The following is an 18,070-nucleotide window of genomic DNA, read 5'->3' on the forward strand; positions in this document are numbered from 1 at the left end:
TGACAATAAGAGTTTGTGAAAGTAGCCTTAATGATCACAAAATGCTAAGCATGTATCTAGGCTATTTGAGTTTCTTAAAGCTGAGCTGTGCTTAAATTGTTCAATACATGATTTCATAACAGGCCAAATACAAAATAAATGTTAAATATAGCCTAGATATCTGAAAATATTAGATGATCAAATGATTTACAGTTATATGTAATATGTCATGTTTTATGTTTTTGTAATGTTTCATACAGTGATGCAGGTCTACTGCAGTGAATACAACTTTGATAATTTTTATAGCATACTACTGTATAGTTAACTTTGGCCTTGGTGCCCTGACATGTGGCCTTTGCGCCCCCCACCAAATATGCCCAACTGAAGGCCAAGTGGCCTTGCCCCTACAATGGTGAAATTCCAAGCCTGGTTAGGGGTGTTTATTCTGTTTTGCCTGGAAAATATAGGCTAAAATGTATCCCATTTACACTAGATTCGCCTATACAGAATAGAGGGCAATGCATTGTTCATGGCATGGAGGAAGATGGGACATGTCTTAACTGGTGTTATATCTCATCTGCAGGTTAAATGCTTTCAGAAAATATATAGTTTAGGATGTTTAAAAGGTGCCATGTGTAAGAATTGAGGTTAAAATATCCAAAAAAATGAGCTACACACATCAAAAGAATGAAAAGAAATAAGGGCGATGGTGTCATTAAAAAAATGACAAGGTATAGTGCTGCAGAGATCTCAACCTGAATTAGCATGCTAAATTACTAGCCACAGCCCGACAGGTGTCATAATACCAGTTTCGGCCATGGGAGGCGGTATGCGGGCAACATAACCGCCAGCTAAACTGCAATACACGTGTCTCGGTTGTTACTCTAGGGTAGACCAACTCACTTTCTGGAGGTATACTGCCCCATCTTTTATGGAATGTGGAGTATGAATTGATTTTTTGGCAGACATGGCACCTGGCCTGGTTAGGGGTGTTTATTCTGTTTTGCCTGGACAATATAGGCTAAAATGTATCCCCTTTACACTAGATTTGCCTATACAGAATAGAGGGCAATGCATTGTTCATGGCATGGAGGAAGATGGGACATGTTTTAAATGGTGCTATATCTTATCTACAGATTATATGCTTTCAGAAAATATATATTTTAGGGTGTTTCGTTTGTTTTCCCTGGACTGTATATGCCAAAATGTATCGGCTTTACACTATATTTGCCTATACAGAATAGAGTACGTATTATGCTTGGCGTGGAGGAAGATGGAAATGTTATTTTGTTGATTAATGTTATATTTCATGTACAGGGTATATGCTTTTACAATATGTAGAGTAGAGTTTGCGAGTAAGTGGCTGTTTTATGACTTTAATGAACCATGACCCATGTACTGTATAGGCATGCATTGTATATTTGTGTAGATCAAAAATTGTTGGCATCTATCATTAGGGGGGAGCTAATTAAACTGAATCTTAAACTATATGCATAAGTAGATCAGAAATTATTATTATATGATTATTCATCATCCTCCGACTCCTCTGAAAGGAACTTGTGTGGATTGTCACATTGTTCATTTTGACACGTTCCACAGGCAGCAGTGCAAGGTAATCCATATCTTCTAGACGAACAGCGGAGTGTCTTGCAGAAATGCACACAATTAAGAACAGTTGACTGTCTCTGTACTTGGATCTAACATGAAAGAGTATTTGATTGAGGTTGATTCCATTCCATTCGGTAATCAGTATCTGAAAGCTAAACTGAGGGAGCGGTACTGGAATGACATATGTTTCACAGAAGGGAAAGGTTTTGAAGGCATGGTGACACTGAGAGAGAAAACATCATGCATCCTCAGGTCCTACTATAAGAACACTAAAAAAGGTGGAGATGTTATCAGTCATCAGTGACCTCTTAATCTGATAAAACATGAAAAACACTTTCCTAGGCTGAATAATGCTTCTGATATAGCCAAACTTAGCCTCTGGTGGCCATCTTGAAAATGACAAGTCTTTGAAAATGATGATCTGATACTTTAGTGTGACGTATATGAATCAGTGACCTCTAAATATGATTAAACATGAAAAACACCTAGGCTGATTAATGCTTCAGATATCCCAAATTAGCTTCTGGTGGCCATCTTGGACGCCATCTTGAAAATGACCCCCTATTTTTAATATGTTATTAAGTACATCTAAAGGTATCATAATCAGTTGAAAAACCTTTTGTATCAATTTTTTTGAGGTTAGGTGTTTTTTTTTCCATATATTGACCCGCCTAATAAGCAAGGTGGTTCAGTGAGTAGGCCTATTGTGTAGGTTAATATACAGTTAAAGTAGGTCTAATTTCTAATTTTTTTTTTTAGCTAGGTGGTCCGTGCGTTTCTTTTTTAATAGTTAAGTGGTCCTTTGTCTGAAGACAAAGAAACGCTGTCGTAGACCCAAGTATTAATGTTTTACTCCGCCACGCTAGATGGCGATATGCGCCCAAACGCAACACATTCCCCAAACTTTTCATCTTAGCTAACTTGGGGTTACCACAGGGTTGCAGCAACAGCACATAGACTAACCTACAGGAAAGCTGCTGCGCATGAACTCATTCAGAATATTTTGAAAATGTAACAGCTAGATATTCAATATTCTGTCTTCTCATTTTGTAGACGAGAGATTTTATCTTCGTTTTTGTTTCATGCAAAACATTTTAGTCTCGTCTTTTTTCAATAATGCATCTTAAGAGAGTCTTAGTCAGTGTTTTAGGACATTAGTGCAGTCTCGTCATCGTCTCGTCTTAGTCATGGAAAAAAAGGTTGTTGACGAACATATTTCCTCTAGTCTTGTCTAGGCCTGCGCGATATATCGTTATAAAATCGCGATCTCGATTCATCCCTTTGCGCGATTTAATTTTTAAATGACTTCGATTCTCATTTAATTTTATGAGTCGACTGCATCACAAACGCTTCTTCTTTCACAAAGTTCAGGGCTTCATCCTCAGCCAATGACAAAGCGCCTTTCAGTCACGTATTTCACTGGTGGAGTGAGTACGGTAGTTTGAAAGCCTTCGAGGCTGCAGCATCATCAAACTGCGACAGGAAATAAACAAAGTTGATGTTGATTAAAACCCAGGGAGCCCATGTACGCAAATGAGCGCATATTTAATTAGATAATGCCTAATTTGCATATGTAAACATTAAATTACAGAAAATTTGTAATACATTTTTTTTCTCATATTAATGTAAATAATCAACTGGGGAAGTTTCATAGTGATATCTGCTAGTTAAAAATGTTACCCTATTCACATGTAGTGTCTCGCCTTAAGATGAATATTAGTTGCAGCCTCATCATGTACACATCCAACAATACCAAGGTGTAATCTCACCATTATAACTGTTTTTCCTGAGCTGTGTGCATCTCGGAGACTCTGACAGGCTAGAACCCCAACAAGAGAATAGAAGGCTGCGGTTGCAAGGTTACGGGTGTCCAACAGTGTCTCAACCAATGGAATGGTACCCATGGTCCAATCACAACAGAGCTCAGATGGATTTAGTAAGAGCCACGCATTGACTGGTAGAAGATAGTTGAACGTCAGCTGTCTGGTTGGTGTAGGGCTGACCGCTGCTGGATTATCAAACCTGAAGAGGAAAACAGTTTTTCTTACATTTTTTAGGGATCATAAAATGGTGCTGTATGGGTTCAGCGATATGCCCAAAATGCTTCCACAATATAACAAATTCATCAGTCAGCAACAATATACATAATTGTTTCTACTTGTCCTACAGTTGAACTTTTCTGTCAGAAGAAAAATATTACAAAAAGATATCATGCACAAAAACGCATTATATTGGGGCAGCCGTGGCCTGCTGGTTAGCGCTTCGGACTTGTAACCGGAGGGTTGCCGGTTCGAACCCCGACCAGTAGGCACGGCTGAAGTGCCCTTGAGCAAGGCACCTAACCCCTCACTGCTCCCCGAGTGCCGCTGTTGTTGCAGGCAGCTCACTGCACCGGGATTAGTGTGTGCTTCACCTCACTGTGTGATCACTGTGTGCTGAGTGTGTTTCAACGATTCACGGAGTGGGATAAATGCAGAGACCAAATTTCCCTCACGGGATCAAAAGAATATATATACTTATACTTATATATGATTGCAAGCTGTTTATCTTTCTGAATTGTCGATACCATACATTATACAATATATTATTTTAATGTGCTTTGCCTAGTAGGTCATGTTCAGAGCAGTAAAGACGCCTGGAATTTAAAACTGGAATCTCAAATATGAACTTGTCTGTGTCTGTGTCTGTGTCTGTGTCTGTGTCTGTGTCTGCTTATTTTTCCAATCTCCGATCCAGCTATTTTGTCAATATCGGGGCCGATATTCGCTCTTAATATCGGATCGGTGCACCCCTAATTTTAGATATTCTAACAAAGTATTATTAGCTTGTGATTAGGGGTGTCAGCTTTAACACGTTAATCGTGATGAAATAATTAGTGATCCTAATGAACGATACATCATTGTAGTTGGACAAGTCTTTGCCAATCCTGTGATTTTAGTCAATATATACTCTCCCAACTCTGATGACAGTAATTTCTTTTAGAAATTATTTTCCACTATTCCTCATTTAAGCAATAGTTCTGATATTTCCCAACAAATACTTAACATCGACTCAAAATACACCCAGTCCCCAAACCCAGAACTTTACAAGGAGCATTTAAGGCTACAATCTGAATTTAACCTTTTATCCATTGATGAGGCTACACGTCTTCTTTTGAAATCAAGGCATAACGTTTATGAATTTGGGGACAGGGCGAGTAGACTGCTGGCACGACAAGCTAGACAAGATGCGACCTCCCGCTCTATTACAAAGATTCAGTCAAATACAGGACAGATCTTGACAGATCATGATGACATAAACAAAGCTTTTCCGGATTTTTACTCTGACCTTTACACATCTGAATGCAATACCGACAGTAACGAGGCTTTCTTTGAAGGCCTTACTATTCCTGCTGTGTCTAAGGAGCAAAATAACATCCTATGTGCCGACATTTCAACCTCTGAGATAATTGCAGCCATACAATCGATGCAAAATGGTAAATCTCCCGGGCCTGACGGATTCATAACTGAATTTTATAAGAAGTTTTCTCCACAATTTCATTCCAGTTCTCCAAGCCATGTTTAGTGAGGCACGCACATCTGGTATTTTGCCTATGACCCTGAGACAGGCCTCTATTTCATTATTAGAAAAAAAGGATAGAGATCCATTGCTCTGTTCATCCTATCATCCTATCTCATTGTTAAATGTGGACTTCAAAGTATTATCCAAAGTTTTAGCAAGACGTCTGGAAAATGTGGTCCCAGAGATTCTCACCTAACCAGACTGGATTTGTCAAAGGGAGACACTCCTACTCAAACTTAAGAACATTGTTTTGAGGTTGAGGTGAAAATTGAGGTCACTCTCAATCTCTCAACTACCTTCACAAAGAATTTCACTGGTCTGCTAAATAAGTGTAAACCAGACATGTCCCGTTGGGCCTCTTTACCATTGTCATTAGCATATTGTATCCTTGAGCTCAATTCCAATTGTATTGGTAACATTAACCCAGACACAACTGCACATTTGAAACGAGCCTGGGACACAGATTTAGGGGTAGTCTTAACAGAGGACCAATGGGACTCTATCTTAGACTTGATAGACACATCATCCACATCTGCTCTGCATGGTTTAATGCAGATGAAAGTGGTTCACCGAGTACATTTATCCAAAGATCTATCCCAGTATCGAACCGTTATGTACATGATGCAGGGGCCAACCTGCGGACTTAATACACGTTTTGGCTTTGCCCAAACCTCTCATCCTTTTGGGTGTATGTCTTTAATGCTTTTAGTGAAATGTTTGCAACGCGATTTGACCCTAACACTGTTTGCGCTCTTTTTGGTTTAATTCCTGTGGAGTCCCGTGATGACCTACCAAACAAAGCTTATGTGGTCATTCCTTTTACCACACTCGTTGCAAGGCGCCTGATCCTTTTAAATTGGAAACAATGTACAACACCATTGTTCTCCAAAGGGTCTGCACAGGCCTTTGTTAAGGTTTGGAGGCCTTTTATGGATTTCTATGACTCACTACAAGAACCCGTTGATAACCCGTTTATCTTTTGCATTTCTTATCCAAACAACGTCAAACTTGGCACTGCACTTACTTGTGCCCGTAGTAAAACACCTGCCAAGTTTGAAATCGAACAGACAAATGGTTCGACAGATATGCGGTTAACACACAAACACACACACACACACTGACAGACATGACAGCAAGCCACCTCATATTACCTGGTGAAAACTGGCAACTGCGACTGAATGACCTGCACTCTGATGATTACCAGCAGCAAGGTACTGATGATGAGAACAATGAGCTTGAGCAGCGTTTGCAGCATGCCATATGGCAAGATATGTTTCCCTCGCAGTACCTGCAGAACAGTGTCCATCAGGGCAGGCAAGGTGAACTGTCAGTGAATGAAGAAATGAGAGAGAAAACATGAAAGAAAACATGAATTGTACAATTTCAGAAAAATATTTTCTTTTGCTTATTTTTTTACAGTGGAACATTTGAAAAGGTACTACAGTCAAACCCCTGACATCAAAAATGAGCTAGCACTTCAGATAGTTTCAAATGAATACTGTGACCTTGCTTTAATCAACACTTCACAAAATATGATTGTCATTTAGTGGACTTATTATGCACATGTTTAATGTTTATAACTATTCTGGGAGTCTACTAGAATAGATCCACTTTCCCTCTGATCTTTATTCACAGTCTATTTTATTTATATATATATATATATATATATATATATATATATATATATATATATATATATATACACATATACATACTGTACACACACACACAGTGGGGAGAATAAGTATTTGAACCCATGCTAAAGTTGACTAAAAAGAGGAATATAAAATAATCTGTTAGAAATTGATCTTAATGATCAATAAAGTCCCCTTGGCCTTTGGATTTAAAATAGCCCCACATCACCACATACCCTTCATCATACATAGAGATTTGCATGGTGTATTTTTCAGTTAGCCTATTAGCTAGTTCGATTTGCATTGAACTCAATGAACATCAAACCAGCTAATAGACACCAACACACCATGCCAATCTTTAGGTATGGTGAAGGGTATGTGGTGATGTAAGGATATCATAATTCCAAAGGCCAAGGGAACTTTATCAGGATGCATAGTATCCTGGATCCATAAAATAAGTGGCCTTTCAAAATAAAAAAAATCTGCTTGCCTCTATAGGAATTTAACATAGGGGTCGAATACTTTACCCCTGTATTTTAAGGAAGAACATTTATTTATTTCCGATACATTCTTCATTCACTAAAATTGGTGTTCGGGTTGGATTTTTAATCATTTTTTTAATTAAGGCATTAAGATCAATTTCTAACAGATTATTTTATATTCCTCTTTTTAGTCAACTTTAGCATGGGTTTAGCAAATTCGATGCTGTGTATTTTTTGGTCAAGTCTGAATCTGTCTTTAGTTCTATCTGAGGTTCTGTGGCAACAGGTGACCCACGGGCCAAAACTGGCCCGCCAACAATATTATCTGTCCCGCCAAATGATTTTGATAATCTGACATCAGTGAATGTTAATGTTTTTTTTCCCTTCAAAAATACCCTCACATCTAGTCTTTGAAAATAAAATGATATGATGAAACGATAAAATGATATATGATTTAATAAAACCTGTTGTTATGTCACAAGTTAACTTATGTGTCTGTTCACAGCAGAGGACAAATTATTTTTGCTCTAATTTTTCCTGAATAGTGGGACCTCGAGTCTCCTACGGCTCCTCGAGTTGGGACATCGTCCATTGTTGTGGCTACCTTCATCACAAAGGGAAACCACTGTCGTGATGGCACGCCCCCATACTGCCAGACGTGCCCTTAGTGCTGGGCGGTATATATTTTTTTCCCATGCATTATCATGTGTTCACGCCATTTTCAACTGGTTGAGAGAGGAATTGCTGCAGTAGATTGACTTTGAATGGTCTATTTTATTGTCATGATGAGTGAATATTGTAGAATAATTCTACACTAGTAGTAATGCAGGTTTGCATGGCCCCAAAAATGATGCTGTTTACAAAGAAGAGCCACTCATGATTCTAATGAAGTGAGGAATCAAAATGCAAAGACAATTGCAGTCAAAAAACAGGATTTTTACTGTGCAAATTTCACAAACATCTTGTATAAAACCAATACAAAAAGTAGTGCAACTTGCAATAATTATAATTTTTTGAAAATGATACAATTGAAAATAAAACTTCTCTGCTAATATGCTTATACTCTGTCAAATGCTATACTCTAATATGATCTGTCAAATGCTATACTCTGGCCTAAGGATATTTCCTCATTTTTTACTTAAGGCATTACGATCAATTTCCAAAAGATGATTTTTTATTACGTCAACTTTAGCAGGGGTTCATAAACGTATGAGCTCAACTGTAGATAGATAGATAGATAGACAGCAGAGCTGGAGACTACTTTGTAGGCAAGCGTTAGTGATCAGAATTTGACACGGGCGCTTATAGGTAGCCAGTGTAGCTCGGTGAGCAATGGGGTAACATGTGCCCTTTTGCGTTGGTTGAAAACCAGGCGCACCGCCGCATTCTGGATCATTTGAAGGGGTTTCACTGTGCAGGCTGGGAGACCTGTCAGGAGGGCGTTATCGTAATCATGTCGTAGTCGTGAGATCACTATGGCCTGTACCAGGAGTTGGGTAGCATATTGAGTCTGGTAAAGCCTGATTTTTCATATGTTGTAAAGTGTGAAACGGCACGACCGGGCGACCGAGGCAACATGATCGGAGAGGGTTGGTTGGTTATCGAGCAGGAGTCAATTTTGTGATGGTGTATAGTAGGTTTAGCTGGAAGGACCAGCAGTTCAGTTTCCGAGAGGTTAGCTGAAGGTCATCCATGTCTGAGAGGCAATCCGTGCAGAGATCCGTGCAGAGACCAAGGGGTCATCAGCAGGGTTCTAAATTAACACCCGCCAACCCGCCAAATGCGGGTTAAAATTTATTATTATTATTTTTTTATTTATTTATTACTTACTAGCCAGTTTGGCCGGTGATGCATGAGGCATTACATGCATGATACATAAGGCTCTGTTCTTGGGCATCTATCCCCCTGGCAGTACTTCCTACATTTCCCATGACCACTGTGCCGTAATGCTACGTGATGACGTTTCATACGCCCATCGGCTGCGCGCAGTTTGAAACCAGCGCGAGAGATCATGGAAACGAACGGAGCGTCTACCAGAAAACACAAGGAATTAGAAGAATGAACGGAGCCAGAGCAAGGAGCATAGACTGAAAGAGGAGGGAGTTAGCCAGTAAAGTAAAGTAAAAAGTAAACACATGTACAGTACATAATAGTGTTGCACGGTGTATCAATACTAAAAAGGTATCACAATGCCTTCACGCAAAAAAGCGATACGATTTCCGACGTTTTTAGAATCGATACTTTATTAAAACTAGATGTACCGCAGAGCGGTACAAAATATGACCGCCGCCCAGTCCAGCACATTTTTTCCACAAAAAGAAATCACGCTGAAAGGCCTATATGATTCTAACTGTCTCACTAAATTGCATTATCCACACTCAATTCTCACTGGTATCTGCTAGACAACAAGTACCAAAACATGATTAGTTCATAGATTTCACATGTAAAATTCATTTTATACAACCCCACCTCCATCTTGCCTGTTCATAATTCTGAGAAATTCTTGATTGTTTGTGTTATGTTTATGTTATGTGTGTGAGTGTGTGTGTGTGTGGGTGTGTGTGTGTGTGCCTGCGTATGTGCCTATGCATGCAAGCGTACATATGTCTACTGTGTGAGTATGTGTCATACGTATGATTACTGTGAATGTGTGTGTGTGTGTGTGTGTGTGTGTGTGTGTGTATCTGTTTGTGCACATGTGCGCACATGAAATGGGTTAACATGACCCCTGGAGGCAAACATACGGAAAAAATGGTCATCCTAGGCCCTACAGTTCTCAAGATATTCACAGAGAACTGTGTCTGCCCTACCCTCCTTTCGGGGGGTCCAGTCCAGCGGGGGGGCTACAGATCAAAACGAAAAATGACGGTTCCATGCCATCCATGTGGGGGTACATGTCCACCAAGTTTTGTGTACCCCGGTCTTTCAGTGTCCCGGGAATCCTTGTTGGTGTACATCACTAAATGTACACATAAATTATTTTATTGTAAGGCCCCCCATGAACGAAAGTACACAAAACTTGGCATGCATTCGGAGGGCGTCATAATGATCCTACACTTTTAATTTTGTGCAGTTTTGACCTTGTCAGCCAGAGATATTGTGATGAACACATTTTTTGCTTTTGAATTAACTAGGTGGCGCTATACATGAAATAAGTGGTAATGGGATGGGTTGACATGCCCCCTTAAGACCAACATACATTAAAAAGGTGGACCTCCTAGGCCCTACGGTTCTTGAGATATTCACAGAAAACTGTCTCCGGCCACCTACAGGCCAGTTGGCGTATAGTAACATAAATTAATTTATTGTGTGGCCCCCCATGAACGGAATTCCACAAAACTTGGCGTGCATACAGAGGGTGTCATAATGATCCTACACTTCCAATTTCGTGCAGTTTTGACTATGTTAGGTCACAGATACCTTCAATTACAACACCTCATTTTTACTTTTTTGTGTTTAACTAGGTGGCGCTATACATGAAATGAGTGGTTATGGAATGCTGAAGACACGACCAGCCTAATCGGCGGCGGCTAGAAGCTAAGTTTGCAACAACAGGGGTGGCTCACAGGTGGGACTGGAAAGTTAGCCCATAGCTAGCTATCATGATGCTTTATATTCTGATCTTCTGACTAAGTTTGCCCGGTAGCCTACTTATCTGAACTAACGACATGATCACTATCACTAGATATAAAGAAAATGTTGACTTTCACTGACGGTAACAAAAAAAAGTGTTGTAACGTTATAAGCATAATGCATTGAACTGAATAGGTGCATTATGTAGCCTCATAACGAGGCCTCTCAAATTCAGAAAATTGCATTAAACTAAAATCGGAAGACATTGTTATCTTTGTTAGACCATAGGGTCGTTGTCAAGTTGAAAGTGTAACCGCGACCGTTTCCCATAGGGATGAATGTAAAACATACCCTCCAAAACAAGACCTCCCGAAATTCAGAAAAAATTACTAAATTGATATACCGCTTCGTGTCGGTGCCGTTTTACAACCTCGACCGTGCATTAACTTCTGTGAACAGACCACCGTGTCGTCCATTATCCCTTACGTAGCAAATCATGTTATCAAAGAAATAGACGTAATGTAGGAATGCACACAGATATACAGTGGGCAGTGCTTCGACTTGGCCAGCTTCACTCGCGGTCCGCGCGTAGGATCACGCGGTATCACGCGACTTTAATTTGTATTTTTCCAGTGAGACGCTGCAACAACCCAAACAACCGGTAGATGGCTCAAGTGAGCAGGGTGTCTCGTAAAAAGAAATGGAGCCTGGAAAACCCTACACAGACTTCACTACAGACTTTAGCAGACTGGTTTAGAAATAATGTAATAGCCAGAAATATGCCTGCCCTGCCCTAATAAAAGAAATATTTGGTTAACTGCGAGTGAATCCCGTTTGCAGCCGTAGAGACGCAGGACAAATTAAACATTCTGGTTTTCTCCGAGTGCAACGATGATAGACAGACATCATTTGGACAAAATATAGAGCATATTAACCTCTGTTGCTCAGCCAAATGCCTTCCTGTTACGTCCTGTTATCACGGAGTTACAGGCGATAAACGATTTTTGATGGTCACAAGTTTACTTCATTAGGGACTGTTCGTTATTTATTTAAGGGGCTACCGGAGGAGTTTTGGGAGCATTAGTCCAAAAAGACGTGACCCTCCCTCGCCAGCAATACATTTTTCTATGACCCTCCAAAGTGATTATGAAAAAATCACTGTCAACTTTTTCCGGGTTTATCGCCTACTGTATTTTAACGTTTTCACATATTTGGCCATAAGCCGTTTATCATAGGCTATCACGAAACCAAACTACAAAGGCGAACACTTAATTGGGCATGAATCATGCTGAACGCTATTTCGCTACCTTAGAATAATAAGGTTCTATCTGCGTTTTGAGTAGGTACAACCGGGACGATTGAAACGGGGACGAATGAAACATTCCGGTTTTCTCCGAGTGCAACGATGATAGACAGTCATCATTTGGACAAAACATGGAGCATATTAACCTCCGTTGCTCAGCCAAATGCCTTCCTGTTACGTCCTGGTATCACGGAGTTACAAGCGACAAACGATTTTTGATGGTCACAAGTTTACTTCATTAGCGGTTTATTTTTTTGGATTATTAAAGAGTGTTTTTCATTTAAAGGTTTGACTTCATGCTTATTCAGTAGAGCATTTAGTGCTCTCCCCAATCCCAGACGTTCACATTGCATGTTTGTTTGTAATGGATGCAACCGCGAGATAGGCTATGCGTTTGACAATGAGTTGTTAACAGAACCAAGACATAGCCCAGCAGCAATCTAGGGACTGATCGTTATTTATTGAAGGGGCCACCGGAGGAATTTTGAGTGCTTCAGTTGGAAGTTGCATGACCCTCTCTTGCTACCCTGTTGCTACCCCTTGCCCTTCCAACGAAACAGATGTCTTCAAATCATCGTTTTCCTTGCTTGAAGGCGAACTTAGAGTGATGTTAACCTATTTAAGTTTAACGGCGCGATTGTCGTGAGAGCACGATTCATTGACGCTTGCATGTTCGGCCTTATGTCTACGTGCACACCTGAGGCTACTCAGCTGCAAGAGAAATAATTTCCCCTGTTTGTATGTTCACTGCAAGTTGGCCTACCATAACTTACCAACTCTGCACTGTAGACTGGCTATTTATATTTTTCTGTGAAATAAGCAAATGTATTTGTTCAACTTAATTAAGCAGAATTACGCATAGGCTACTTGGAACATAATACATTTGACAAAGGACAGATGTATGTTGCTAGTGACAAAATATTAAATTTCAGTGTTTTACGATGTCTTTGTCATGGGGAAGTGTTTTTCCCCATGCATTTATTCTAGGTTACTGTCAGTGACTGCCGTGAGAGAAGCGGGTTCTGTGTTTCGTTCATGTCAGTGACTGACGCGAGAGAAGCGGGGTCTGTGTTGCGTTGCGTTAATTTATTTTCATTGGGCATACCGTGCCGTGCCGTCCACAGTTCTGACAAAGCCAAAATTACTCCTTTTGAAACAATGAGTGCAGGAAGCGCGTTTGTATGGTTATATTGCTTGACGGGGGGGGATCCCAAGCAGCTATCAGCCATAAGGCTACTTTGAGAACATTTCAATTCACCCGACACTAATATTCAAAATGTTGAAAACTATTTCGGCATAGCCTATAAAGCAGTTTAATTAAATGGAATGTTAGTTGTAAACAAACGAGCTACTTGGTGAGGCTTGGCCTCACAGATGCGCTCGTGCCTTAGATGGCAGGAAAAATCTTAACGATAGGCCTATTAACTAACCACCCGATTCACGTTGGCTGGGGGGAAGGGGGGCCATCAGACAATTGTGCCCAGTTAATCCGGCCCTGCCCCCAAAAAATCACACCTTCCCACCTCTGACAGCTTAAAAGAAGTCAAGGGGACTCCTTACTCACAGACCTATATCACAAACCTGCGGTTTTGAAATCCTATGCAGCTACAGGAGCTTCCAATCGCGAGGAAGCAATTTTGCATTGTGGGCATAACTAACATGCAATAACGCCGCCAACAACAACCAAAACTAGGCTAATCATTGTCAACATGTAACATTATTGTGAATCAAATTAAAATGTTCTCTTTTGCAAACATAGGAATAGTAACAGAATAATTTAATAATGTTACAAAGATACTACATCAATCCGTATGCTTCATTAGGCTACTAGGCTATTTATTTTGCCTTGATTCATTTAGGCTAGGCCTTTTTATTCAGGGGCCGTATTCACAAAGAATTTTAAGGCTAAAAGTAGCTCCTAACTGGCGAATTTAGGAGCAACTCCTAAAAATAATGGGCGTGTCACTAACTTTAGGACTCCTAATTTTTTCACAAAAAGTAATTCACAAAGCATTTTAGACCTAAAAGTAGCACCTAAGTCTGGGACAGCTTAAGTCGAGAGGACTCCTAACTCACTAAGACCTATTCATAAACAGCTTTTTTGTGGCATTTTACGTTGCGATGTTTTGAAATGCGTAGCCTATGCGCAACAGGAGCTTCCAATCGCGAGGGAACAATTTTGCATTCATAAAAGGGATGCAATAACGCCACCAATAACAACCAAAACTACTCATTGTTAACATGTAAATGAAATGTAATGTTTCATTGTGAATCAAATTAAAATGTTCTCCTCTTTGCAAACGTAGCCTAGGGATATGGTGACAGATTCATTTAATAATGTTGCAAAGGTAGGCTACTGCATCAATCCATAGGCCTATGTTTCATTAGGCTACAAAGCTATTTGTTTTGCCTTATTCTTTATTCATTTAGGCTAGGCCTTTTTATTCAGTTATTAATCATCTTCCGTCCTTCGCACTACTTGCATGAGTAATGACGTCATCCATAGCCACGAAGACTCACTCCTAGTTTAGGAGTTGTCTGAAAGGCTTTGTGAATAACTTTTAAGAGAAAACTCCAATCTAAAATCTTTAAGTGCGATTTAGGAGTAGCCTACTCCTAGTAGTAAGATAAAAGCCTTTGTGAATAGCCTACGGCCCCAGTTATTCATCATCTTCCGTCCTTGTGTAGCGCACGCATTCTGAGACCTGTCACCTGTCACTCATCATCGTAAGGGAGGTGTTTGGAATCATGCCCGCGTTACAATCATCAGCCAATCAGCCAATCAAGGTGGTCACGCTTGCCCATTTACCCAAATTAATGGTCGAATATTACTGATGATCATTGTTATTTAAGAACATGCAGTGTGCGTAGGGTACCAAAAACATCTTGCTCGTAAAAAAGCATCATAACGCACATTCTGGCGGGTCTGTTATTTACTGTAGGCTGCGCAAACCACATGCCTTTATTTTGGGCAAGCCTGCATTCATTCATTCATTCATTCAACCTTTATTTATTCTCGGAGGGTCATTGAGGGAAGCCCTCATTTTCAATGAAGCCGAAATTACAGAAGCGAAGCAAAGCGCTCCACAAACAAGACAACATTCGAGGCCTTCTGTTGAAGAATTTTATATAAAGCCTGCGCTGACAGTAATCCTCCTGCCCCTGATAGGCCTACCACAGCTGTGGATAGTGTGGAATGTTCAAGTAATAACACAATCCAATGTGTGTCTCAATTGTCCCCTCACACATTTCTCTAGATTTTGCAACGAACTTACATGACACAATGCCATAAAATATGCCAGTTTTAGGACACAGAATAATGTTTGTAATGATACCAGGTAGGCCAGGTATTGTCGAAGGTGCATGGTGAAGTGAAATTCTTACTTTGGAAAACAAACATTTGCCGATATCATCGCCGATCATCAGAATATTGCAATAGATTCTGTGTTCTGGACTGCAGGTAACTTGTTAAGCCAGTGGTTATCAAACTTTTATTTCATTCCCCACTTTGATCAAGGGGCATGACTGATGATAGTGGAGATAACGTGTTATCCCGAGGCTTTTGCAAGTCAGCATCTTCGACGGTAGTCTATTAAAAATTAAAAAAAGTTTTCGATGTCCCAAACGGAGAGCCATACTTTATTGTTTTTAACGATCTCTATGCTACTCACAAAAATGTAGGCATGGGGACATGATGAAGTAGGTTATCCAACTGTCGTGTGTTAAATTATTGTGATTACGAGCCAGTGGTTTTCAAACATTATGTGTGACTCGGACATCTAACTAAATGCAACAGGCTCATATCGTCCTCGCATTCGCAAAATGAGGACCAGTGTTTTGTCAAATTGCAAATAGCTATTCGTTTTAACTATTTTTTTTTTATGATAGTAGCCTATACAAAAAGCACTTTATACTATCTTAATATTGGAATATGGGGAGGGAAGTGGCGCGTCTGCAGTCAGCCAAATATGAATGTAATTCTGCGGCATAAAGCAGATGTAATTGTTTATCGTACAGAAAAATAAAAATGACATGTCAAGCAGTCAATTGACTACATTGCAGTCAAGAAGTAGGGCAAATTAATTTACGAAACCAAAACGTGGGTCATAGTTGTCTAAGCCTCTATTGCGTAGCCTGTTAAAAACGTCGCCAGATAGTATTAAATCGGCAACAACATTGTTTTCTGCAGAAGCCTACCCAAGGCTACAGATTAATTCTGAACAGTTATTTCTCTACTGGCTCAATTATCACACCACTGTTTTGATTTGCGTATTTGCGTTAACCCCAACACTGACAATAATGTAGACAGCAAATTTCGATTTCGATTTTCGTGTAGTCAAGCCTTAAGCCATACCCAAGTAGCCTAAATCCAGGTAATGTTTAATTATGCATGATTTATTTTGTTATTGAATTCGTAGGCTGGGATTACTCTCGGCAACAATTATGTAAGGGACGGCAGGCAGAGCGATGTACAGTGGCTGAAAGTGGTACTAAAGCTTCACGCAGCTTCACGCCGCGTAATGCGCGAATGAAGTGGTCATTTGAAAGCGATGCCCACTGTATTGCAACAGGTAATGGTGTAGGCCTATCTGACGAAGACCTGAGTGGTTGGAACGTCGTACTTGTACACTGGGCGCAAAGAAGACTATCCTCACATTTTTCCTTTTGCAACTGTCAAAGAAATCCCATGAACACGGGAAGGCCTAGGGTAGCCTATTCATGGGTTTCATCAGGTCCCTTTCCACAGGTGTATAAAATCAAGCACCTTGATTATCAATGCAGACTGCATGGTGCTTGATTAATACACCTGTGAAAAGGGACCTGATGAAACCCATCAATACTGTACATCAGATGGCCTAAAGATTAAGCCCCTCTGCATAGCATTTAGTGATTTGCATGCAGTAATTTCAACACTGACCTTGTTCTAGCCTAGTTTGGCTATTTAAAGCTACTTTATTGCTTAAACACAACACAATGTAAATTAACTATAACAAACAATAAAGGACTTAATCACACAAAGTAGGCCTACTATTTTACTGACTATAAAAAATAATAATTATGTAGGAATTTTAGAAGTTTAGAACCCAGAATTGACCTGCACACTACAAAAGTGCACCGAATTCAAAACAAATGACTCAATACACTTGGAGGAGATATGAGTCCTTTCTTTTCCAGATATCTTAGGATTTCGCCTAGTATCGTTTCAGTATCGAGCATCGTGATATTTATGGCAGGTATCGTATCGAAGTCATAATTTTGGTATCGTGACAACACTAGTACATAACACAAATACATAACGCGTTACGAAATATTAACGCAATTAACGCATTGTGTTTACCCATTTCCTTTTTTCTTTATGGGTGGCTGATGTCATGTAATGGAGGCTGCAATACCTAAGCAGCAAGGTCGTTTATTTTATTGTCTATGGAGTTAGCTGAAGATGGAACGTGAGGAGCTTGTAGGCGAAAATGTTCAGTTTTAAAAAGTTGCCTGATCAGTGATCACCACCACCAGAAGCATCACGCACTGTGCATAGGGCGCTGAGAGACAGAGGAGGGACCAACATTTAGCCAATAAATAGTAGCTGTACTGCAAACTGTTTTTCACTCGTTAGAATTAATAATAATAATAATTAAAATAATTTTATTTGATTTGGGGGCCCCCACCACCTTGACATCATCAGTAATACTGAATATAGCGTGATCATTACAGATCCGAAGCTTCCCTAACCAGAAGCCATGGGCGGATAGAGAAGTGAGAACGGCATTAAAGTCACGCACCTTATAATGCTGGGCTTATTTCAGGGGATATGACAGATTACAAAGCAGCATCTTATAGTTTACGTAGAGCTATTAAAGATGCTAAGCGGCGCTATAGAGATAAAGTTGAAGCTGATTTCTTGGAGGGTGATCCAGCACGAGTGTGGAAAG

General features: G+C 40.0%; 1 protein-coding gene across 2 annotated transcripts in view; it reads right to left on the reverse strand.

The window, feature by feature from the left end:
- tmtc3 (transmembrane O-mannosyltransferase targeting cadherins 3) overlaps positions 1-18,070 on the reverse strand; it is a 72,524-nt gene that overhangs the window by 33,110 nt on the left and 21,344 nt on the right. For both annotated transcript variants that reach the window (XM_042108748.1, XM_042108749.1), the window contains 2 exons: positions 6,300-6,472; positions 3,357-3,609 (listed from right to left, as the gene is read on the reverse strand). In XM_042108748.1, the coding sequence (XP_041964682.1) occupies positions 3,357-3,609; positions 6,300-6,472 (426 nt within the window). The remainder of the gene's footprint in view (positions 1-3,356; positions 3,610-6,299; positions 6,473-18,070) is intronic.

The sequence above is a fragment of the Alosa sapidissima genome, chromosome 11, assembly GCF_018492685.1.
Source record: "Alosa sapidissima isolate fAloSap1 chromosome 11, fAloSap1.pri, whole genome shotgun sequence".
Taxonomy (NCBI): domain Eukaryota; kingdom Metazoa; phylum Chordata; class Actinopteri; order Clupeiformes; family Clupeidae; genus Alosa; species Alosa sapidissima.